This window comes from Marmota marmota, unplaced genomic scaffold (genome assembly GCF_001458135.2).
Source record: "Marmota marmota marmota unplaced genomic scaffold, marMar, whole genome shotgun sequence".
NCBI classification, from domain to species: Eukaryota; Metazoa; Chordata; class Mammalia; order Rodentia; family Sciuridae; genus Marmota; species Marmota marmota.
The window spans coordinates 5,220,740-5,246,903 of NW_026000224.1; the positions used below are offsets into that span (position 1 = coordinate 5,220,740).

General features: G+C 35.5%; 1 protein-coding gene and 2 pseudogenes across 1 annotated transcript; all 3 read left to right on the forward strand.

Moving 5' to 3' along the window:
• On the forward strand, window positions 1-5,401 carry LOC107158199 (zinc finger protein OZF-like). Its single transcript, XM_015504668.2, is given in 3 exon segments — window positions 1-55; window positions 205-302; window positions 2,973-5,401. Coding segments are annotated over 3 exon segments (1,419 nt in total). The 3' UTR covers window positions 4,239-5,401.
• Window positions 5,402-10,407: 5,006 nt separating this feature from the next.
• LOC125613252 lies at window positions 10,408-17,202 on the forward strand (annotated as a pseudogene).
• A 292-nt stretch (window positions 17,203-17,494) lies between these two features.
• On the forward strand, window positions 17,495-18,061 carry LOC107158179 (annotated as a pseudogene).
• The last annotated feature ends 8,103 nt before the right edge of the window (window positions 18,062-26,164 follow it).

The following is a 26,164-nucleotide window of genomic DNA, read 5'->3' on the forward strand; positions in this document are numbered from 1 at the left end:
ATGACAGTGGAGCAGCCTGTCATTCAGCCTTTGATTCTGCACCCACTTGGCTCAGGTTGGAGGCAGTGCCTGAAGCCTTGACCAATCAGTCTCTTAGGTGAGAAGTGTCCAATCCTCACGCAGCCGGTGATGAGGGGGAGGGCTTCCATAATCTTCTGTTCCCTTCCTGTCTGGAGCCCGCCATTTTTTTCAATCTTTTTGTAGGCTTTCTATGCTGGATCCGGAGCCCAGGTGTCTATGCTATGCAGAAACTGAAAACAAATCACAGGGAGAATGCTGAGAACCCTGAAAGCCAGGAAATGGTAAGTGTGCCTTGTTATCTTGAGACTGGGTAGGAAGGTGGCTTAAACTGACAGGAGTGGCAATGGTGGAAACTGGCAGTCATGGCTAGGGACTCCTCATGGTCCTCTCCAGAGTCTTGTGGCCAGAGGGTCTCTCTGTGGTAGCTTAGCCTTCACCTGCCACTGACTAGTATAGTGAGGCTTATATCGGCAGTTGAAAACCTGGGCATTTTGTTCCATCATTGTAAGGTGTTTTCAGCTTCTTTCTAAAGCCCTTTGTGAGCTTCCATGTGCCATAAGTCCAGCATGTCTCCAGATTGTGTAATAAAGACTGAGATAATTATCAGGAGAGAACCCCAAATCCATTTGTTGTAATCATGCATGAAATAGGCTGTTGATTTTAGGGCTTGTTACTCATGTGGGTTTGTTTGTTTGTTCATTTATTTATTTAATTTTGTGTGTGTGTGTGTGTGTGTGTAATCTTATATATTACCTAATTTTTTTGGTAATGGCTGTTTGAGAATAAAATGTCTATTCAATGCAGATGACCAATTTTGAGTATTTAACTTTATGTTGTATACTGAGCACATTAACTGTAAATAAAACAATATTTAATGCATATTAATATGAGAGAGGCTAGATCTTTGTTTGTTTCTGTTTTAAAAGGCAAGTATTAGGATACAATTTTCTCACTCAACAAATCTTGTCCAAAAGGATTATGAGAAATTTCATGATTTAAAACTGTATCTTATTGATTAAAAATTGTGTAAAAAGATGATATATAAAGGAAGGGGAATTATCCGTCTTTAAACCAATAGGGCCTCTAGGAGCAGATCATGCCTGGTTTCTTTCCATGCCCTCTGCTGGAACTGACTTGGCAGTTTCTTTTTTTAGATTCAATCTTGTTAGTAATTTTTTTCTTTTGTTTTGTGTTGTGCAATAATGCATTGATAATAATAAATATTTTGAAGTGAAAAATTCATTATACTTCTACTTTGTAAGTTGTTTTCTATATTTCTTATTTTCTATTTTGATTAATGATTTAATTTCTGGATCATTGCTTTTTATTGTGGCATGCTTGGATTCTTTTAATATATATATATATCCCACTTCTCTTTATATATCCTTTAGGTTTTTAAGTTTTACAGTATTTCACAAGTTGCTTAGACTTGTCTTAAACTTTGTCCTGCTTGATAAGTCTCTCCCATATTGGTAGAGTTTCAGCTTTGCACACTAGGAATACTCCTCTCATTTTTTCCTAAAGAATTATTCACATACTCAATTTGTGATTATTTATATTAATATTTTTGTCTCAATTTCACCCTCTAAACTTTTTATAAATAGTTATTTAGTGTTCTTTGAGTAATTCATAACTGCCAGTATCCTAATTTTCAGTTCTTAATTTTGTTTTTCTTTTTTGTCACTTGGATTAAGCCATACTTCTCTTTGTTTATATTTGCTGTATTATTTTTATTTGTTCATTAAAGGAGCCAACAGTAGATTATATAGTCCATTTTGGGAAAAAAGTAAAAAAACTTTTAAATAAATAAAAATAGGCAAGAAAAGTGCTGCATCCTTGTAATATTTGCTAATTGGGAGGCCATGAAAAGTATTTCATGTTTGAGGTAAGTCATAGAAATTTAGAAACAGCATGACTCAAACAATGTTTAAAAGACTTGTGTTGTAGTTCAGTGATATAGTATTTGGGGAGTTAATCTCAAGCACCACACATAAAAAATTAAAGGTTGGATGACATAAAGATCCAGAAATGCCAGTGCTAAATATGCATCCATGAAAAATTAAATCAGAAAATTGAAGAGATACCTCTGCTTTTGTGTTTAAGGCACACATTGTTCTCAGTATTAAAGCTAGGGACCCAATGTATGTGCCCATCAATGATCAAATGAGTAAAAATATTGTACTTATATACTATTATTATTTAGTTGTAAAAATATTTTGTCTCTTAAAGTGTTATAAGAAATATATATGCACGACTTTGCATTAAGTGAAATGTAGCAGGCAGAGATTAAGTTGCACGAGCATTTGATTCACATGTGGAAGTCAGAAATTTAGTGAGTAAAATTTTGCTCACCAGGTACTGTGTTTTTTGTAGGGTTGACATTATAGTCAAATTCACATATTTGTATTTTATTGAGCATAAGAGGGTCAAGAGTTTTGTTTTACCACATGGTGAGTGTATTATGTTCTTCATAAATGCTAATAGAAGGAATACAATACCTTGTAAGAACAAAACTGATAATTATATAAAATAATGATTGTGTTAATTTATCCTTTTTTGTGTTAATTCATTATATTTAGTCATTTTACCTTGTATATATAGTATAAAATACCATGATATATTTAGGAAATAAACAAACATGTATTTGTCGATGAAAGAAATCGTAATATCACACGAATTTAAAAATATAAAAATCAATTTATTATACTTGATTGTTATGCATTGATTGGTATTGTTTTTTTTTTAATATTTGTGTTTATTTCAGCCATGACTCCTCATGATACCCAAGATTATTCACCAGAGAAGGGCATAAAACATATATTTCACAAAGTGATAAGTGGGAAATATAGAAGTTGTGATCCTGACTATTTACAAAACTACAAGTGAGAGTGAACACCAGAAATCATAAAAAATCAGGCCTTGTTCACCACCAGAGAATTTATACTGGTTAGAAGCCCTACAAATATAAACAATTTGGCAAAGCTTTTAGTAAAAAAAAAAAAAAAAAAGATCTTATTTACCACAGAAGAAACCACACTGGAGAGATGCCTTACCAAAGGGCAGAATGTGATAAAGTTTTTAAAGAAAAATCAATCTTTATTAAGCAAAGCAGAATTCACACTGAAGAGAAGCCTTACAAATGTGAAAGATATGGTAAAGGTTTTAGTCAAAAATTAAACCTTATTTACCAAAGAAGAATTCACGCTGGAGAAAAGCCCTACAAATGTAGAGAATGTGGCAAAGCTTTTAGTCAAAAAACTGACCTTATTAGCCACAGGAGAACTCACACTGGAGAGAAACCCTACAAGTGTAAAGATTGTGGCAAAGCTTTCAGTCAAAAAGTAGGACTTACTTACCACAGCAGAACTCACACTGGAGAGAAGCCCTTCAAATGTAAAGAATGTGGCAAAGCTTTTATTCAAAAAACAGACCTTATTTGCCACAGCAGAACTCACACTGGAGAGAAGCCCTACAAATGTAAAGAATGTGGCAGAGCTTTCAGTCAAAAAGTAGGCCTTATTTTCCACAGCAGAACTCACACTGGGGAGAAGCCCTACAAATGTAAAGAATGTGGCAAAGCTTTCAGTCAAAAAACAGACCTTATTCTCCACAGCAGAACTCACACTGGAGACAAGCCCTACAAATGTAAAGAATGTGGCAGATCTTTCAGTCGAAAATCATACCTTATTTGCCACAGCAGAACTCACACTGGAAAGAAGCCCTACAAATGTAAAGAATGTGCCAAAGCTTTCAGTCAAAAAATAAGCCTTATTCAACACAGCAGAACACACACTGGAGAGAAGCCCTACATCTGTAAAGATTGTGGCAAAGCTTTCAGTCAAAAATCACACCTTATTTGCCACAGCAGAACTCACACTGGAGAGAAGCCCTACAAATGTAAAGAATGTGGCAAAGCTTACAGTCAAAACTCATCCCTTATTTGCCACAGCAGAACTCACACTGGAGAGAAGCCCTACAAGTGTAAAGAATGTGGCAAAGCTTTCAGTCGAAAATCATACCTTATTTGCCACAGCAGAACTCACACTGGAGAGTAGCCCTACAAATGTAAATAATGTGGCAAAGCTTTTGGTAAAAAACCAGACCTTTTTAGGCACAGCAGTACTCACATTTTCTTCTGGTGGAACTCTACTTTCTTCTGGTTGAATATCTTGAGCCCAAAGATATGTAACCTGGGAGCTAAAAGAAGTATGACATAAATGAAGAGGTCCTTTTTGCATAAGGCAAATTGCACTTTTTGTATTTGATTTTTCTGCCTGTGAAGATGTACACTTCTCTACCTACAATGGTATTATGATTGATGGTGACTTGTGTGAATACACGAGGCTTAAAATGCAGCTACATGATTTTGAGTCCTTTCCCTGGTAAAAAATACTATAATTTGTACTCTAATAGGAGACTCAAAATGGTGCAAGACAAACCTATTTTTTTTTAATCTGCCTCTTTATTCATGGTATTCTAATGGTTTTGATCTAGTCAGTTCAGACCATTTCTGATTAATGGGTATCATGTAGCCATGTATTCAAATTCCCTCTGTGATCAGTAGCAATTCTTCCCATTAAAAATCAAAACATTCTCATAAAGTCTTTGCTATATTTTAAGGATCCACTCTTGCTTTTGCTTTACTAAACAGAATCAATTCCACATAGTTGAGTTCCAAAGTAAATGGCAATACATTAATCTAAGCACTGTGAGGAATATAAGAAATACAAGATATCACCTTTGAAGTATATATATAAAAAATAAGAATCATAAATGCTAAGCCATTACCATCTAAACTATACCAGGGCTTTTAAAATGTAATCTTAGATGTTCTACTCACTCTCATAGTAAGAGGCCTTAGACTCAAAGTCATTTTATCTTGTTGTTTTAGTCTGTTTTATAATGCTATAGAAAAATACCAGAAATAGGCCAATGTATAAAAAGAGATATAAATGCATAAATTTATATAATCTGTACAATATGGTAAGTGGTTTTTCATGTTTTTAGCTACAACTTATTGAATATTATAACAATCTTACTATGTGGATAAGATGTGGATATGATGAACCAATAATAAATAAAAATTGCATGCTGCGTTGTTAGTAATTCACCAAACAATTTTTTCAAAAACAGACACTCTGATGTGTGGTTTTTATCAACTATTTTATTATGAATGAATGAAGTTAAGTAAATGAATAATTGGAACTACATACTTGCTTAGGGTGCCTATAATTCATTGTTAAAAAACCTTTAGCTATATAAGATTTTAATACTGTATCTCACATTGTGACTTAATGGAATTTTGATTAATAATGCTGAAATCTTTCATTGAATCTTATATCAGTTTATGAAATAAACATGCTATATGTGATTTCCTCAATCCTAAGTGTCTTATGTTTTAAGAAACTGTAAGGACAATTCAAATTAAGGTTAACATACTAATAACAATAGCAGAAGCACCACAGGAAAAATGAAAACAAAGAATTGGGAGGTTCCACCATTATAGATGTAATTTTCTCAACATCTTTTCAATTTACCTAACCCCGTATTAATACCAATGAGTGTGCATGATGCTATTATATAAAATGAAAACAATTGCAAATTTTTCAGAGATGCATTTTACAACATTAGTTGAAAATACAATTGATTGATCAGTATCTCACTGTGTTTGACCACAGCAAATACCTTCTCAGTGTTCAAGATAAATGGGTAAATATATAAAAAAAAATTCAAGTAAAATTCATGTTAAACAATAACAACTATTTTTTCATAAGGAAACTATCAGTGTTTTTTTGAAACAACATGACAATAAACTGTGCCTTATCACATGAAGGAAAGCAACAATTCTTCATTTTATTATTTGAATATGCAAAGTATTCTTTGGCAAACTGCCACATATATTGTTTTAATTTCATAGGTGTGAATTATATCTGATTTTCTCTAAATTGCTACTTATTTAATATAAATTTGTTGAGAAATTATTTCTGCATGTGCTGATTAGTGAAATATAGTGAGGAATGGAAGTCATTTAAAGCTCTATGAATTGCAATCCTAGAATGGTAGGAGGAAGCTGTATATAATCATAAGAAACATATTGAGTAATATTAATTTGTTCCAGATATTTATTTCCCTTAGCATCCACTTTTCACTATACTAGTGCTTTTAAATTGAGCTGACTATTAAATATCATAGGAAAAGCCATCAGAACAATCAGAATAAGAAATTTAAAAGAGAAACAATAAAATCATAAACATCTGGTTGAAACAACTAGCCAACTGTTGGATCTTAGCTTTTGACTTTTTCCTCCTATTTTCTTTTGATGATGACTAAGAGGAAGGTACTTATATTAAGAGCATGACCAGAACAATTTATGGCAATTTGTTTTTCTAAACATATATAAAATTGACTTGCTAACTCTGAATACAATCTATTGAGTATATCTTTTTATGGTCAAAAAAATGTATAACTACACAACATAAAGATTGGCCTTTTGAAAAAAAGAATGTGATGGTGAAAACCAATTTGGAAAGGTAGTATTGAATATTTTATTTCAAAGAAAAGGCAGGAATATTTAAAATAGTTTTGATTATTAGATTCATGTAAAAAAATAAATTGTAGTATTCAGGCCTGATGTGGTGGTACATACCTGTAATCTCAAAAATTATAGAGTCTGAGGCAGAAGGATCACAACTTCAAGGCCAGCCTTGGTAACTGAGACCAGGTCTCAAAGTAAAATATCAAAGAACTGTGAATATATATGAATGACAAAGCACCCCTGGGTTCAATCCCCAGGACTATATAAAACTATAGTTTCCAAAATTTACACCCATCAGCAGCCTCTGCTCTATCTGCAACTATGTAAAGTTCTAAAAGGAAACTAAATTTAGCCATACCTACTTCTAGTTGTAAGATATTGACCATAATTTTGAAATATATACATAGAAGACCCTTTACAATGTATTAGGTGTTCCCATTATTTTTTGCAATTGCAATGAGAGAGGGAGGAAAACCAATTTAGCTTATGGGGCCACTTCTTTCTCTTCAGCACTAATGAGTTCAATATTAAAAGGCTTTTGTGTTTAATTGATTATCATTTATGTAATCATAATGATATATGTTCTGTGATTTCCTGCTTAATCTACATTGGACACTTTATTATTTCTGAGTATCAGCATCTGTACAGACCACTACACCCGACTCTATTATTTAATAGTTACAAGTCCCTGTGTTCATGCTTCATCAGTTAGTTATTCTCTTTTAAAAATAATTATGTGTTGCATTCTTTGTCTACAGAAAATTTATGAAGGTTAAAAACCAGTAAGCATTTTCACAAATTTGACTTTAAAATAGTTTTCATCGTAAAACACACACCAGAAGTAAGAATGATTTCTTTGTCTAATTTATTAGCCTTTCTAACATCCAATATCAGAACATGAAATCTGCTCATGGAGGGATGTTCTTCCCATCAAGAACAATCAATACTATTTTCTTCTATCCCATCAAATGTTACAAAAAGTGCACATTTTACTGTGTTTCATATGCAGAACTTGACTTTCCATTATTTTTGTTTAGTGGGTTTTTACTTTCTTTTTCATCACTTTGTTTTTTCTGTATTTTCTAATCTAATATTCATTCATTTTTTTGTGTGTGTGGTGAGAAAAATAGATCACTAGCATCTTCTAACTTTTCCTACATTCAATCACTGACTACTCACTAGCTAATATTTCTATTAAACCATCATTTTAAATGTAGGACTGAGGTATGCTAACAAAACAATTTTCAAGATCTACTGCAGAACCAGCATAACTTTCTAGAGCCACTGTTTCTGTCCACAAACTCTGCTCCCTTTGTTTTATTTTTCTTTCTATTGAGTAACTCTCTTTGAAATGAGGCACAGAAAACAGCTTTTTAGAATTTTATCATATATGAAAATATTTTTATTCATCATTAAAGGACAATATGCTTCAGTTTAGAGTACCAGGTTGAATACTAGTTTTCCTTTAAATCATGAGGTTATTCTGTATTTATCATCTATAATCCATCATTAGTGATAAATACTTGGGTTCTATTCTTGCTTTCTTGAAGCTGACCATGTTTTTTCTTTTCAGGAAATTCTCTTTGTTTTAAGCATATCTACTTGAAAAATTCTGGAGATATATTTAGCATATTTAAATTTTATTTTCTTGATTATAGCATTCAATCAAAATGGAATATTTCCAGACCTGATCTTCTTTCCAGTATATTCATGTAGGAAACTGGGTAAAATATGGATAATAATATGTCTGTTTTTTAGACACCAAAAACAGGCATAGCAGGTGAATGAAACCATAAGCAATAAGTACAGACTGGTGAAGTAAACTATAACTTTATTTTTAAAATTGTTCTTAATAAGTGCAGTTTGATAAAATGCTGTTAAAACTTACGGGTAAAGGGAAGTAAGAATAATCAAAGTATACCACTGTAAGAAAAAAATGAAATCTGGCACCTGAGAGCAAAGTGTGGGGGAAACTTCATTATGATAGGAAAGAATCCCTCACTTTCCCTTCACCCTCTCACCCACTTAACCTCACCAGAAATCACCAAGACACTTAGAATAAAAGGTTTTAAGTTCAATAGTCACACTCTCTTCAAATACAAAAAGAAGTTAAAATTCAACTGAACACAGAATCTTGTGTGCAAAGTTACAGGGATCTGAAACATCATATAAAAGATAATTCTGTGTTGTTGTTTTTTTCATTTTTCTTTTTTTTGTGTGTGTGTGTGTTTTGTTTTGTTCCAAGGGTGTGGCTATTCCTTGGTCAACTGAAATCAGCAAAGAAACTATTATTTTGATGAAGTACCAGTGAAGTATCAGTGGCTGACCCACATTAAATACAGACAAATGTTAAAAAAAATTTAAAAAGCCTAATTATGAAAAAATATGTTGCTGCTTTCTCCCTCCACATTTTTCTTTTTAAAGTTTTTTTTTTTTGTCTTGAAAAATAGTAAAAAATTCTGGAAGACTTTACAACCAACTGCATGAGGGTCTGGGAAGCTGAGAGGCTGGAGCAGGGCTGGGAGGAGCAGACAGGAAGGGGTCTTTCCCTTAGTTACTGGAGGCCAAGTATAATTAAAAAGAGACAAATCAATAAGTGTTTGTAAACCAGGAAATGATACAGATTATCAAGTTATTATCAGTTATAAAAAAATTATATATCAAGAAAATAGAGAAATCATGAACAGGATTAGAAAAAATAGGTGTAAATTTTATTTTTAGAAATTTATTGGTGATACATAAAAATAAAGATGAATTTTATATTTTGATTTTAAATGGAAGGCAGAGAGATATGCAAGTCATATAGTACTTCAAAAACCTTACTTAAGTTGCAAAAATATAATCAATTGATAGCTTCTACTTATTTTACTCTCTATCTTCCTTCGCATTTCCACTTGTAGAGTGTGACCAATAACTAAGCAAATAACTAACCAAGAAGATAGTCACTGATGTTATACTCGTTCTCAGAAAACACAAATCAACTTCAGAGCAAAGAACTGATACAACACCTATTCATTTTTTTCTTTGGAAAAAGGTCCCTTTTTTGAATCAGATAGAAGAGGAAATTTGTCAACCTTTATCAAAATGTTACTAGAAATGAGTACGGGTTAGCTTCATTTAGAAGTAAACTGAAATAAAATAACACTATTGCACGGTGTCTTTCAGGGTTAGCCTTGGAAAAAAAAAAAACTTTTTCCAAAGAGCAGAATACTTGGCAGCACACTTCATCCTTAATTTCACGTGGAAAAAGAAGATAACTCAGGTAAGAAGGTACATAACTAATAGGAAGAAATCAAGACTTGGTCAAGGGTCTAGAAGAAACTTTTGAAGACTATAAAATTTGAGGGGTACAGTAACCAGGATGGATCTCTGAGAGAGACAATGCAATGTAAATATCACGGAATTTTATGCTATCACATACCAAAACACATACATCATGGACATTCTAGAAGACAACCAAGTTGACAACTTGACTTGGCTCATTGTTTTATCCAGCCTCGGATGATGCCCAGGATGAATGAGGACTGAGTACCACAGTAGTTTCCAGTCACTGCATTTTATCTATCAAATGCTTCTTCCAAATATCCAGCCAGCCAGGAGGAGGGGTCTATCTCTAGGTTCTTGTTACAGCATCATCTTTTCATCATTCTCTCATAATAAATTAACAAGTGGACCTCTTTTAACACAGAAATAATTTTAACCAGAAAAACTCAAACATTTTTTTTTACATTTTGCTTTTATAGACAATAAATGCTAAGCAAACAGCACTAATAAAGTGCCAATAGATCATGCCTAAAATTGAATCAGACCACACTTAACAAAAATAAACATATTACTATTGGTCTATGACCATGGTATCCACTGTATTATCATCTACAAAAGAAACAGAAAGCTGCTGGTCTGGTAGAATTCTAGAACATGTGATGGTGTTGGTAATACTTCTTAAATTTCACATCATTATATCAGGTTGTGCTACCAAGGGATAAGACTACATAGATCCAGGAACTAGAGTGTCAAAGTTGAAGAGTCTTCACTCATGATCACTCCCATTAACCCACTTGGCAATTATATTTTCTTAAATCATGCCTCTGCACCCTCCAGTTTTAGAAATCCTAATTATTTAAGCAGACACTTTGCCAACAGGATGCCTAACAAGATTCCATTAAAATTTAAACTACACCTGAGGACTTTAAATTCTATGTACTAAGAAAACAGAAAGGAAGAGGAGAAATTACAATCCTAGATAGGTCAATTCACTCTCATTACCAGAAGGACATTGATTCCATGTTTCAATGGAGATAAAAATCAGATGATTCAATTTGAAGACAGATGATCCAATTCTCTACTTTTTAGTACTCACTTGCCCTAAAGGAATTGTAAATGGAACAGTACAGTAGTTGTTTCTTGAGAAAATTATGGTGAGGAGGCTCAACTGATTTGGGGATGAGTATGAGTTTCACTCACTCAGCTAAGTTATAGAGACTAAAAGAAGTACATTTATGGGATCTAAAATGAACAGCAGAAGAGACACAGGATGACCATTAATTTGACATTCAGTCTACACAGCTGACAAAACTGTAATTAATTGCACTGTTTTCCCTTGTAAGTTTTCTTCAGGAATAGAGTCTCACCAGTACCATAAACTAAGTACAGAACTTATACTGAAAAGTAAATTTTTGTGGTGTCACTATAGGGAACTGTGCTTTATGGCACCCTTAGGACTGAATGATTCATTTCCCAGACAATTGCCTTAAGTGGTCTTTTCAAAATATTTTCATCAATAGAAGAAAGTTTTTCTGGCTATGACCATTCAAGGCTTCCTACACTCAAGACTGTGTGAGACTCATGTAAATCACACTCCATGTCTCAAGTAGGAACAAATATGAGAGTTCAAGACAGCTCCAAAATTTCACTTTGAGTAAGTAGAAGCCTCTTTTGAGATTAGACTGCAACCTCAGATTCTGTGTGCCCCAAAGTGCTTCCTTCCCTTTATTTCCATTGAGCTTATCTGAAGCACCCTAACTTATAGACTTCCAAGATGCCTAGTCATGGTCTTAATCTACCTCCTGGGGAGCCCTAATTAGAACTCAAATGCATCCTTCATTTACTTTCAGACTTTCTGTTTTCCAGAAGTTCTTGGAAGTCTTTTGCCACTGGAGATAACCTCCTCTTTTCATGTGGATGTTTATCTCATTTTATGTTTCTCTTTGACTGTTACTTTAATTCATAGTGGGTAAAATAGACTTGCATATTTGAAGATCCAGATCTCTAAGTAAAATAGTTAGCTTAGTTTATGGGCTTATAATACACAATCAAAAATGTTTAACACATTTTAATATGAATTTAGATCCATGATTAAAATTGGAAGAAATAAAATATGCTTTATAAGGATGCAATTCTGCACTACAAAATTATCATTGTTTTTCAAAAAGGATAAGAATTTTGGAAGATAACATGGCACCAAGAAAAAGAATCACTATTTTTTTAATATTGTTGTGCTTGAAAGAGAATAATAATGTCACCATAAATTTACTATATAATATGAAACAAAAAGCTTTATGACCAAGTTCTGTTTATTTTTGACAAAATATATTTGAAGCAAAAATACCAAATCTATGAACCTCCTCAAAATAATATAAAGATACAGGGAATAGCATTTCTACACAAATCATGTAATTTTTATGATATTATGTAAATTTTCTAGACATAGATGTAGAAGCTAAATACACTAATATTCTTTCTCAAGGCACATTTATTTTGAAGCAAAGTTCCATAAATCGGCAAATACAATTAAATTTTACTTATTATACACAGATCCGTACCTCAAAAGTGACCAAATACCTGGAAATAATTCATTTGGCATATTTCTATTTCCCAGACTATAATATATCTTCTACCTTTTCAGTGACACAGAATTTTAAATTTTAAGTAAACTTCTCCTGTAGGCTGAAAACTCCCCATGTAACTATGGTACTAATACAATTAATAATGGATGTTACAAGAAAAATTCTTAGTACTTTTAAGAGAGTTGTTTGAAATGAAACACTAGATCAACACATGATCCTTCAAACAAATTATAATAATGCATGCACAGCAATAAATTTGGAATAAAGAAGGTATAGACATTTATTAGCTACAGGACTTTGAAAACACATGCTTTGGACCTAAAAGACAATTATTTTGCTTTGTAATTACAGCATTTTTCATAGCTGTGTGAGGAGTTTTAGGTCCATGTTTTTGTTTTGTGATCTCGCGTGCTTCATTTATTCAGATGTATTAATGTAATATATGCTTATATGAGTAATTTGCAATTATGCCTGTTTCTAATTATATAATTTTTTTTTAAGAAATTCTTGGTAATCACACAGTTTCTCTATTAGAGAGCAATTACCATGCAAGCTAGAAAATGCACAGTGGCTTAAAGAACTCCTCATTCCAGAGTCTAGCCTTAGAGTTTTCACATAGTTGATGGTCAATAAATTTTTATGGTTCATAAATTTAAGATCTTTTGAATCTTATCTTGACACTCAAGATGGTCAATATGAAAGCACAACATTTAAGACTGTATGTTCCTTGAATATTATATGAAATACCTAAGGAAAGAAGATAAAGTGACCAGAAAAGAATTCAGCATTTATAGATTTATACTTTAAAAAAATCTTCTAGGAAGTATTCTCAATTGAAAACTGATGTTTGAAGCCTATGTTCTATACTGCATGTTTTCACTTAAGTTTTGTCTGGTAAAACATCAAAGTAGTCATATGAAAAGTAGGCACTTTGCCTATTACTTACCATCTAGCCACAACTCACATTTTGGGATTGTACATATTAATTGAATGGACAGGTGTATGACAATGTCATATTTCAGGGAAAATGCCTTGTATGGTGTATAATTATTAATAATACTCCTGTTTTATCCAGGACAGTAATCTGGTAGGTAATATCTCCTACTAAGAATATAATGTTGTCCATAAGATTAATTTTCTAGCATATTTCAAATGGAGTCTCCAAGGCAAATTTTTATCTAATATGACCAATTCTTACATTAAAAAAGTTACATAAATAAAAATGAAACTTCTGAGATCTTGACTATGTCCATTTGCCTCTGTCTGTTTTCCTCCTGGTATCATGGTGTTTTGATGACTGTTTTTGGAGAAGATTTTGAAGCAAATAAGTGTGACACCTTCTGTTTTCTTAATTTTATTCAAGATTGTTTTGCTTTTTTAGGGTCTTCTGTGAATTTTTGGATGTTTTTCTCAACTTATTACTTTTTATATGGATTTCATAGAATGTATGAATCATTTTAAACTGTGTGGACTTTTTTTAAATTAATTTTTTCATTCCATGATTGCAAGATATCTTTCATTTATGTGTTTCTTCTTCAATTTTATTCATCAATAATTTTTAAGTTTCAGCATTCAGATATTTCAATTGTTAATCCCTTTGTAGTTTTTTGTAACTATTATAATGAGGTTGTTTTCTTTAATTCAAATATTTTATGAAATTTATTTTACAACATTATTACTGTGGTTAACATTAATATATCACATACTCAAATATCACAAAGAGAGCAAGTTCTACATACTCTTATTACAAAAGAAATGATCAGGAAATGAGATTAGGAGTATTTTGATTAGCTGAATCTAGCAATTCTAACAATGAGTCCATTTTTAGATAAATCATATTATAAACTACAAATATATAAAATTTTTATTTACAATTAGAATGTGTTTTATAAAGAAAAAACATTAGTCAACTAGACACCCAGACAATGAGACTTAATACATTTTGGCCTTCTGTCATGTTTCTAGCAAGTTGTTTTCACTCACAGTCTGTGTAAGTTTGCTAGGGCTGTCATAACACAATACCACTGACTACATGAATTAAATGAGAGAAATTCATTGTTACACAGTTCCAGAGGCTGGAAGTTCAAGATCTAGTATTAGAAAATTTTATTTCATCCGAGGTCTCTTTCTTTTAGTTTAAAACAGTTGCCTGATCATTGTTCCTCACATGGATTTTTCTCTCTATGTTCATATATCTGAGTCCTAATCACGTATTATAGTGACACTTGCCATATTGAATTAGGGCTTACACAGAAGACCTTCAAAGGCCCTTCTTCCAAACAACGTAGCATTCTAGGTACTGTAAGTTAGGATATTAAAATACAATTCTGAGGAGACACAGGCTATCTTCAACAGTAACTCTAATTATGGTTCAGACAAGTTCTATTTCCCACTGTCTACATGTGGTTCCATGTTGTCCTTGTCTACATCCTCTGTTCTGCTCTATAATGTTCACTCTTTTTTTTATATTAAATTAAAATTGTCAGGGGTCTTGACCTTTCTTTATGTGAAATGTAGTGATACTGATGTGGCTTTTATATTTTCTTGATTGCACAGTGACATTTTGCCTACCTTTCCTGAAGTTGCTAAATCCCCACATTAACATGAGTGTTTTCTCTAGCCTGAAGTAATAAGAGTAATTTCAAGTTATTTCCCACTGTGGGTCCATCCAAGTCTAAACTGAAAACTGGATCCTGACTATCCATCTAATTGGGTCAAAGCCATCCTTCACCAGCCCCAGCTTAGCACAACTACTGAGTGATACATAAAGGTCCCATACATTGTGAATTGTGTAAGGCCACAGAGGCAGGAGAGGAATAGAGTATAATGTGAAAACTTTACCTGGAAAATAAATGACTACTTATAATTTTTATATCTAGATAATTAAATAATACTTCTTTTAAAACATTTTTTTCCTGTTAATAAATTCACCATGGTCTTATGTGTTAGTAGGGAATAAAGACGTTTAAAAGTCACTGTTGAAACAAATTAAATTTCATTATCAAGGGACTATCAATCCACAAAATTAATCATAAAAATCACTAGTGCTTAACATCCAAAAGTATTGGCCCAATTTTGTGACTGGTAATTGTATGTTGTTGAAGAAGAACATTGAAATAAAATATTAATGAATTTTTATTATATATGACTTTTATTATTATTTATTGTTGTTAATTATGTTATAATTTACCTATTGAATGAATAGTTGACAATTTTATGTTTGTATTAAATATTTTCAGTGACATGGGAAACTATATGCTTTTCTATTACAAATTTAATAATACAGCATTGTAATTCTTGAATATTATAATAATTTATTATGCTTAGTTACTTTTAACTTATTTGATTAAGTACTACATAGAAGTTAATACTTCAGTTTATTCTTGCAGATTTTGAGTCTCTCTGCAACAAAATGAATCCACTGTTGTTGAACCTCTTTAGAAATAATACCAATTTAGTTACTATATTAGTTAATATTAAGTGTCATTTTCCCATTGTTCCTAGATACCTAGTAAAATATTTTTTCTTCATGTTGTATTGTCTTTAGTGTGTCTTTAAAAATTATGACTTTCACTGATGCACACTGAGAAAAGGAAAAAGCCCTCCACAGTCTGGATTGTCATCATCCAATTAGTTGAAGGCCCAAATTGAACACAAGTCTGAACTATACCAGTGAAGAGAGAATTCTACCCATTATTTAACAGACATTTTGGTAATATACAGTCAAGATGAACAGATACTTGACCATCAGTTGGGAATCCAGCATTATTTGTATGTTGCTGTGTCATATTTTAAACATCAAGTGCAAAAAGTGAATTTAGAGTGAATAAAAATATGTGAGTACTTGTTGTTCTTTCTAAGTTTTAAAAGTTTGAGAACTAACAATTACTTAGAAACAATAAACACAAAAGTTCTATATTTTACCCTTGAAAGCTACCTATTATATATTTCTTCATAATTCTTTTCCAAAGGAGACTTGTAATCTCTGAGATGAAAAGTGCCTTACTTGTAGTCATAAGCTGTACATAAAAAGTAAATCCAAGCATTGACAGAAAGTCATAATTATTCATATTAGTTATTGGTTTTCAAAGTCATATTGATTTATAGCCATCAGCAGTGCTGCACTTACCCGCCATCCAGCTGCCTCCACCCATGCTGCCCTGGCCCTTCTTCATGCCTCTAGTCTGCAAGACCATGTTGGAGGGCAAGACCATCTCGTGCTTCATGGTGGTTATGGGAAGCACCTGTGCCTGCCTCAGGTCCTCATCTCAGTGCTGTGCAACTTCTTGCTGTAGCAGATCAACTTGGTATGCCAAGAACCTGCTTCTCAGGTTGCAACTGCCCACCAGCAGGAGATCTCCAACATCATGGAAATCCTCCTGCAGGTCTACCAGGAACACTGATGCCCAGCACCTGTCAACAGGCTGCTCTAAGGCAGTGCCTATCCACTGCCCTGAAAGAACCTGGTGGCCGGCACTGGTCCTGGGCCTGGAGCTCAGTGAGCACAGCGTCCACCTGTACCCTGTGTGCTTTGGCAAGTGCAAGAGGCTTCTGGTGGCCAAGCTCTACAGCAGCTGTGCATAGCCTGCATCCAGTGCCTCAACTGCCACCTCATGTACCCTCCACAAATGTTCATGGCACACTCACGCAAGGCTGTGGAGAACAGCACCTGCCATTGGGGCTTGGACTCAGACAAGTGGATGCCAAATCTTGGTGAGCCAGGACTACACAAACAAGGAGTAGCAGGTGTGCCTGGGCTGCTGTGTGGATGACATAAAGGAGAAGTTCAATTGGCAATAGGGTGCCCTGGGTCTCCTCCAAGTCCTCCAGCCTTTGTAACATCCAAAACACATGCTGCCTCCTTCCAGTACTCCTGCATCTTCTGAGAAGGGAAAATAATCCAGTTGGTTGTGGATCTGGGCTTCATTCATGCTCCCCAGTGCCTGTCTGCTTTCAGACTCTGGTTACTTGTAGTTTCAAAAAGTGAAAAAGAGTGCTCCCCACACATGCTGGCCCTGATCTAATGCAGCTTTAACTGCTACAAGAGCTCCTAGATTTCTGTGGCCTCTATCATTATTGTGGCCCTTGCACCATGGTCCTTGCACCATCATTCCTACATAATGTGGTCAGCAGCCCACTCATTACCATTGTTGTCTTTGGTCCCCAGCCTCTCACTGTTTGCATCCAGCCATGGAAGCAAAAGTGGAAGCTAACCACAGACACCCCATGTATCCTAGAGACTCCTGCACCTGTATCTGCTCGTGAAGAGGACAAGGACTCCAAGGACAAAGTTGAAGTCAAAGTAGAAAGGAATTCATCTCCTGCTTGTCTTCACTGTCTTTTACCTTGCCCAGCTCTGCCAAGGAGCTCAGTTGCCCAGGAGTTCAGCCCTGCCTGCAGCTGCCCCAGATGCTACAGCCAAAATGGTCATGCTAAGCAGGCTGGAAGCAGAGCTGGAGCACTTCTGAATAGCCCAGAAGGGTGGGCTGGACAACAGGAAGCCAAAGAAAAGTTCGTGCACAAGGTGGTCAAGATGCATGTGAAGAAGAAGAAGCTGAGGGTGGTCCTGGAGGCCAAAAGAAGCCTGGACAAGGAGGTGGACTTCCTGCATTTGGCCAAAAAAGAGAAGCTTCCCATTATCCCAAGAATTGCTCTATGACAAATTTTAAGGGATGGACTACACTGGTGTGTCACTCAGCTGCAGAACTTTAATTAATTCATTTGAACTGATGCACAGCATTTGTAACATGGGTATATGAAACTGTATCAATTAGTAATGTGTTAAAATGTATCCAGCCACTCAAGAAATGATGAAAATTTAGTTTGTTTACATTCTCCACTAAAATACTAAAGTACATTTGAGGTGTTTCCATTTTTTCCTCTCTGTATTTTGATGATGCCCTAAGAATCATTTATTTTCTCAGTCCCACATGATAAAACAACATCCTCACTCAAGTCTTTTATGACTGACCATTGATATTCTTCTTCAAAGTGTGGGGATCACCCTACACAAGGTGAATGAGAGTAAATCCTGCTCTCAACAGTTGTCCCTAAAAGCTACTGATTCAGTTGCAAGCCAGTGGAAGGTAGAGGAACTCAGTTGTTCAGACTTATTTTCTCCTGAAAAGTACTGGGTGAGGAAAGAAACTGGAGACCCAGCCCTTTCCTTGAATTAGTCAGCATCCAAGCCCATTTTCATGACATGTTATGCTCTAAACACACAGTTGGGTGAGATCTTACCCTCTGTTCCAACTGTGAACTCCTTGAGGTTACATCTTTTAAACAATAATTTATGCAAGGCTATTAGGTTACTGTTTGGACTGAGCTCCTGCACTAGGTTCCAACAGACTAGAGCAAACCAAAAATGGAGTGATTTATGCTAACTAAAGCTTTAATAAAGGAGACACTTCAAAACAGATAAGTTTTGCTGAAAACATGAGATTATATCTGAGTAAATGTAATAAGGAAGTCCCTCTGCTTTAACCATAACAACAACAACAACAACAACAACAAAAAAAAACTAAAATTAACCAATGTTAATCCTTTTAAATTGTTGTCTTTCATCGTTTCCACCTTTCCAAACACATTGTTTTCCAGTAGGAGCTCTCCATTTTGTAGGATGGAGTTGGATCCTATTAATGAATCATAAATAAAAGCCAATTAGATTTATTACTAGATTTGCTGTAATCTTGTCATTTGACCTCACATCTTTATCACTTTTGCAGCCACCCATTCCATACTTAGAGCTATTTCCTACAGTATCTCCAGTACTCCATGTCTTTTATGCTTCCACACCTCTGCTCAAACTGACTCCCTATTTTGCACTCTCTTTGTTCCTTTTCTACTGGTCCAACTCATCCATTTAAAATCAAGTCCACCTGTGGCCACCTCTGTGCTGGTCATAGAAGCTTGCCTGCTTCTCAGGGCTCTCACATGGAAGCAACTTTACTACCATGGGTTGGTTTCCTGCACCAGATGTGACATGTTGTTTAATTCTTTCTACAGCCTCTAGTGCGAGGCTCAGCAAGGGCATTTTCAATTAGATGACACATGTCCATGTTTTGGAGACTATGTTGGTGAGGGGGATCAGGTTGGGGCTTTGCTTACTCTTTAACTGCCAGGGCTTCTGGCTGAGCTGAGTGAAGAGTCTTTGAGCAAGAATGTTGCTGTCTAGCCACAAGCTCAGGGAGAGTAGCCAGCCACAGGTCAGACAGCAGGGATTCCAGAGTCCAGGCATAAAGGGTTCAAAGTCCAAATCCCTTTTTGCAACCTGTATCAACTTATGCAAGTTATTTTTTGTCATTGAAACTTAGTTTCTTCTTTTGCAAAGGGGGGAAAGTAACCTTCACTTCTAAGGCTGTGGCAAGAAAGAAAAAGGATAGCATATGCCAGGCTTCAAGCACATGGCTGGGCATGGGCTGCCTGCTTCTCTAACTAGCACTTCAGAATCTGGACTTCATGCTTTTTCTCTGCAGTTTCCAGGAGGGTTCTACTCTCCACAGGACCCCTCCTAATTTTCTGACAAAAACAGAGGACAGCAGTCTGTGAGGGGAGTCCATTGGAGATGGAAGCATGCATTTCACCTAGGCTGGTTTAAGCTGAAAACCAAGACCTCAGACAGAAGGGAGGAAAAAAAACATTAAAGAATTAAATCCAGAATAAACCTGTAAGCTCCAGGAGGATCACAAAGCAATAAGCCATGGACTTAAAATCTGATCTTTCAAGTCATGGAAGTGGAATGAGCATCCAAACCTAAATATAGGGAGTGGGTTTCCACTGTGCAGTGTGGTCAGATATTTTCTAAAATATGTCCTCATTTTTGCCACTTGGAAAGCATTTTTTCTGCATCTTGTCATGGTTTTTAATAACAAGGAGCAATGTGTAGGAGTGGGCAAATTTTTGCTAAGATTCTACACACAAAATATTTTAATTAAAATACACAAGTCATGAAATTCCATCCTTGTAAAGTGAGACATCTTGGTACTCTGCCCCAAGCAGATCTTACTTTCTGGCATCCCAGGATCATTCTGCCTCTTCTCTGGGCCCTGGTGGAGGAGATGCAGCATGATTTGCTGTGTGTTGCTGGTTGAGTAAGGAAGCATCTTCTGGCTCTTCCTATGAACTGTGTCTGGGGTGAAACATATCCCTAGTGTACTGTTCAGAAAGGTCAGGAGGGTCTTGGAGATAGAGTGGGGGCTATGAAACTGCAGGCAGGTTTATGCATGTGGGTTGCAGGAGAGACTGGGTGTCCTGGAATGAGGGGGATGAAAATACAGTTTTCTCTTTTTTCTAGTAAAGGGGCAGGAATGGAGAGAGAAACACCAGACATTTAGAGACAGGGGTTCTTACATTCTGGTCCCCAAGGTGTTGCAAGTACCTGGACCACATGAACAATTCGTTCCTCTGTGGATCTTCCTTTTTTACTGGTTTCCCCATCTGTAAAACAAATTGAGGAGGCTAGATCAGGGATTTTTCAAGCACACATTAAGAAGTCTTAAGAATCCCATAAAACCTCCACAGTTCTTCCCAGGGTTCTCTGAGAGTAAAGGTTTCCCTCCTGTGACCATTTTTCTTGCTTCCTTTTTCTGTTTCACAGGTTGGGTTTTGCTTGAACAATGGGTCCAAAACAAAAAAACTTGAATTCTTTGAGGACCTTTCTGGCCTGAACAATCTGTCTGCCCTTTTGCATCTGGCCTCAGCTTCCATATAGCAGTGCTTGGCTTGCAAGTCCTGTTTGTCCCATTTCTTCCTGAGCCTGACCTGGGTTGGGATGAGGCTGATGGAATCCTTCAGTCAGCTCAATTTCTGAGGACATTTATTCATTTTCCTAGGGACCTAGAACTCAATTTTATCAGAAGGAAATGTCCAAGGTCCCTCTGTAGGGTGTGGAAAATATAATGACTATGGACCCAATATCTCTTCACAGTTCCATACAATTTATTTATAATAAAGAGCCAAATCCTCTGCTGTACTGATTACAGATGCTAAGACCTTCCAAATGACAATAGACTGTATATGAGTGTGGGTAGCAGGTACATAGGCTTCCAAAATCCAGAGAAGGTCCCATAACTAGGAATGTTATACAACCATTCAACACCCGTTTTCATAGTACCCTAGATTCTTTCCATGATCTTTTCTCCCTGGGGAGAGAGAGATCAATAACTCTTTTTATTTCAACCATGTCCTTGAGCCTGAGTAGAATATCCTCTCTAAAAAAGTAACTGAGTTTAATAATACTGGGAAAATAACCTTGAACTCATTTTTTTTTCCCTTCAAAGCCATCTTTCTCAAGTGGATGATTTCCCTTTAGGGACTCTCTTTTCTGGGTACCTGCCTTTGTTGTTGTTGTTATTATTTAGTAACATATGACATTAAAATATATTTTGGCAAATTAAACATTATTAAAGTATAAATTATCCTATTTAGGATCCCACTCTTCTTGTATATAATTTGAATTTGCCCTGTTTATGTATTCAAATACAAGGCTAATAATGTTAGGTCCAGTTAATTCTACTCTCTTTCCTAGTCCTCTTTCCCCTCCCATCCCTTTATTTTTCTTTGTCAAATCCAGTGAATTTCTTTTATTCCTTTCCTCAACTTCCCTTGTTTCAGGTTAGCATCTACAATTCAAAATATATAGCCTTTGGTGTTTGGGGATTGCCTTATATCACTTAGCATGATATCTCCAGTTCCATTCATTTACTGATAAATGCCATCACTTTATTTTTCTTTATGTCTGAATAATATTTCATTTTCTTTATCCATTCATCTGTTGATGGTGTCAAATGGTGGTTCCATTCCAAGTTTTCTAAGGAATCTCCATACTGCTTTCCATAGTGGCTGCTCTATTTTACAGTCCTACCTGAAATGTATGAGAGTACCTTTCTTACCTCATCCCCACCAACATTTATTGTTACTTGTATTCTTTATAATTGCCATTCTGATTCCAGCAAGATGGAATCTCTGTGTGTTTTAATTTGCATTTCTCTAATTGCTAGAGATATAAAGCTGTTGTTCATATATCTTTTGACCATTTCTATTTTGTTGTCTGTGAAATGCTTGTTCAGTCCTTTCCCCATTTATTTATTGGGTTATTTGGGTTTTCTTTGGGGGGGGTATTTAGCTTTTTGAGTTATTAATACATCCCAGAGATTAAATGCTCTTGTCTGAGGTGTGTGTGGTAAAAATCTTTTCCCATTGTGTAGGTTATCTCTTCATGTTATTGATTGTTTCCTTTACTGTGAGTAAGCTTTTCAATTTGCTATCTCATTCATTGATATTGGCCTTCTTAGTGTCCCAGGCACAGAAACCAAAAGTGACATATCCAACACACTAATGATCTCTGTCACTGTACCTGAGTCACTAGATGGTTTCCCCAATAGGCAGGGACATAATAAATGGGCATTCTGGGGGTAATAAACAAAGAGAGAACTGGGATAGTTACTGAATCCTCTTCTCCTTTTAGGTGTCATTGAGAAGTCCTGCCTCCAAGGGCCTTTGAGTGGACATGTGAGCCCCAATGTGTCAGAGATGCAAGCTTCAGATGCTCACCTGGATTTAAATGCCCAAATGAGCAGTTGTCAGGGGACAATGTTGGGTTACCAGTTCAACTGTGGTGATGGTGGACCCAGCCTGAGCATTTCCTCTGCTATCAATAGCCATGTAGCCAACACTGATTCTGAAAAACAGTGGATGCTCTTCCCAGTTAGGGAAGGAAAGGGAATTTGTAATCTCTGATCCACATGTTGGTTGTCAGAATGTTTTGGGTGGTAGTAATGATGGGCCTCTCCATGTTCTCTCAGGGTCAGACTGAAAGCTAAGATTCTGATATGGTGAGGTGAGCTGGAGCCTGAGGTCTAGGGTTAGATGCACTCTCAGGTACTGGGCTGGCCTTGACCCAGTGGAAATATTATGTGTTTACATCTTTTTCATGGTTTCATTAGTTAAAGTAATATTCATAGTGCCAAATCAATTAAAAAAATCAATGAAATCTTTGTGTAATCTCATACCTTAGATAACTTCTGGTGTTTTGATAAATATGATTTCAAAAAGATGTTTTCATTTTAAATAGGGAAAATTTTCAGTAATAATATAAATCATGGGCCCACAATTTTGTGTCATGTCATATCCAGCTCAATTTTCTTATTTCCTCTCTCTCTGAAATAAAGTGACACCTTCACACACAAAGTGCACAAATTGTCTCCTCAATGATTCTGCAATGAGTCCATCCTCTCCAATCATCTATCTCCATAGCCATATTGTCAGTGTCCTTATCACAAGGATCCAATTCTGCTCAAATGTGAAGACTGAGCTTTCAGTCCCTCTTGCCCCCTTAATCTGGGTTGTGTTCATCTTTATTTTCTGTCTCTCTCAAAATCAGCTTCTGGAGGCTCTGGTTCTCATGTCAGGTGTGATACTTATCTGACAGATGTGTGTATAGCTGTGTAGCCATTACAAACCTCTGAGGTCATGTAAGAGAAGAAACTCTGTGCCTCATGTGGAGCACTCCCTGGAATGGGCTCAGTGTGCATTAGTAGTGTGTAGTTCTTGAAGCACTTGTGATAACTTGAGTAGTTTCACCAACTTTTTTTCCTGATAAACTCTCTTGGATGCTCCCACAATCCCAGTCAAGACTCATTCCACAAGGTCAGTTGCATTATTGTGTATTTGTATCTAACATGGCATTTTTGAGCATCTGCTTTTCAAACATCTCTTTTTTTCCTCATGTTTCTAAATAATTTATGAATTCTAGTGGCCAGAATATTAATATTATACAATCCCTCATGTAAACATTCATAATTATATGTTCCCCAGATATATCCATCATATATTAGGTGTATACAGCACTTCTATTAGTAATAATGTCTGTATATAAAATAAGTCAGTCGTATGTAAGATTTAAAATTTTCTAGGGATGATTCTTTCCCAGTTCTTTACTTTCATATAGTTTTCTTCTAATTTGATTTTGCATAACTTTTATAACCTCTTCTGACTAAAATCTCTGCCTATATCCCTAATGGTATTATTGCCTTATATACCAGGGAGCTACAGGTGTCTATAACTTCCATATTTCTTGAATATTTTTGTGAATTTGAAGCACACTTGCCTCCTGTCAATTTAGCATTACTGGATATGTAAGAATCATCAACAAAATTAAAGTATCAGTCTCTATAAGCTGCACATCAATCCTTAGGCTTTATTGTGCAAGACTGCTTTCTTGATTTGGTGAACTTTTGGGTCAATAAGTATGTCACAGGATAATAGTTCCTGTTTTATTTTAAGTATCTAAATTTGGATACTTACAATGAAGTGAAGAACCCTCCCAAGCTTAAGGGTGATGCCCTTGGAGGCTTGGCTGTCAAAACACCTGGATGTGAACTGCATGTTCTCATTGATACCATGAGTGTCCTGACACAGGAGATCAAGAAAAGAAAACAACTCTTTTGTAAGTGGAGAATGGCATGCAGATTTCCTGGACTTTAAGCTTCAGGTAGAGTGGTGACTGCTTCTGTTGCTCTGGGATACACTTACCCATTTTATCTCTCTCTGTAAGGATGTAGCTCCTTCTGCTATGGTTTCTCTTCACCATTGGTACATTCCAACAGCACATAGAGACTATCTGGTCTTACCTCTTTTTTTCATGATCTCCCACCCTGACAGGTCCTTCCATCTCCATCTCCTGTTTGCATTCTGAAGTCTCCTCTGTTCCTACATCTGCTATCCTGATATTTCCTGTAACTGCCAGAGGAAAGCACAGCCCAATTGAGAGTCCTAATACCATGAAGAACATCTTTTAGACACATGCCATCTTTCCTGGAATCACACGCTAGGCTTTTTTTCTTCTCTTTCCAGCTTCCTTTACTACACTGCCTCTATCTTCTGGAAACATGGCCTTCACAAGTCACTGGCACATGGCCCCTTCTTGGACCCTTCTTGGCAAACAGGACTAAGTCAATGCTGGATTCTTATTTTGGATGTACAAAGGAGAATTTTGAAAACTGATGAGAAAGATTATGACAACTAAACTTCATCTGGGTTATAGGGGGCAGACCCAAATAGGTCTAGAATCATTTTTGTCTTCACCTCTTAGCCCACTCCATTTTCTGTGACTCATTTTTCTTCTCATTTCTGACTTACATTGCAATAACTTCCAAGCTATCCTGCAGATTCTTATTCTGGGTGAAATAGCACTATTTAATGACTCCTGGATTTTTTGAATTTTTTGCAGAAAACCATGAAAATAAGGATGATAAATACCAAGATACACTGAATAATCTAACAGTGTAACAGCAAATAATCTGGGGATTGTAAGAAAGGGTAAAATAAGGGGTTAAGGAAAATCTGAAAGGATAAACCACGAGGTCAAAAGAAGCCTCATTTGATGACCAAATGTAAAGAAAGACTACAGTTGGCAGTGGTGATGTTGACTAAGCCCAGTGTGATGGAGCCCTTTAGCAAGGTTATGTTTTATATTCCTAGTGCTAGTAGAGTGAATCTGACTAAGAAGAGCTGCACAGTCAGTCTTGGGCATTTCTTGTTTTAAAGAAATCACTTGTTAATTTTGTAAGTTGCAGAATCAGGATTAGAGGCATATCATCTTTCTACACTAATGGTCTGGGATCATGGACAGGCATGCCATAGAAAGAAAAGAAGAAATATGCCCCCACAAGTATTATGTAAAAAAAGGGGATAAAAAAGTTCTAGAAGGCACAAGTTCTCTGGCACTCTATCATGTACCAGTCTTTATTTGCTGGCCATGTAT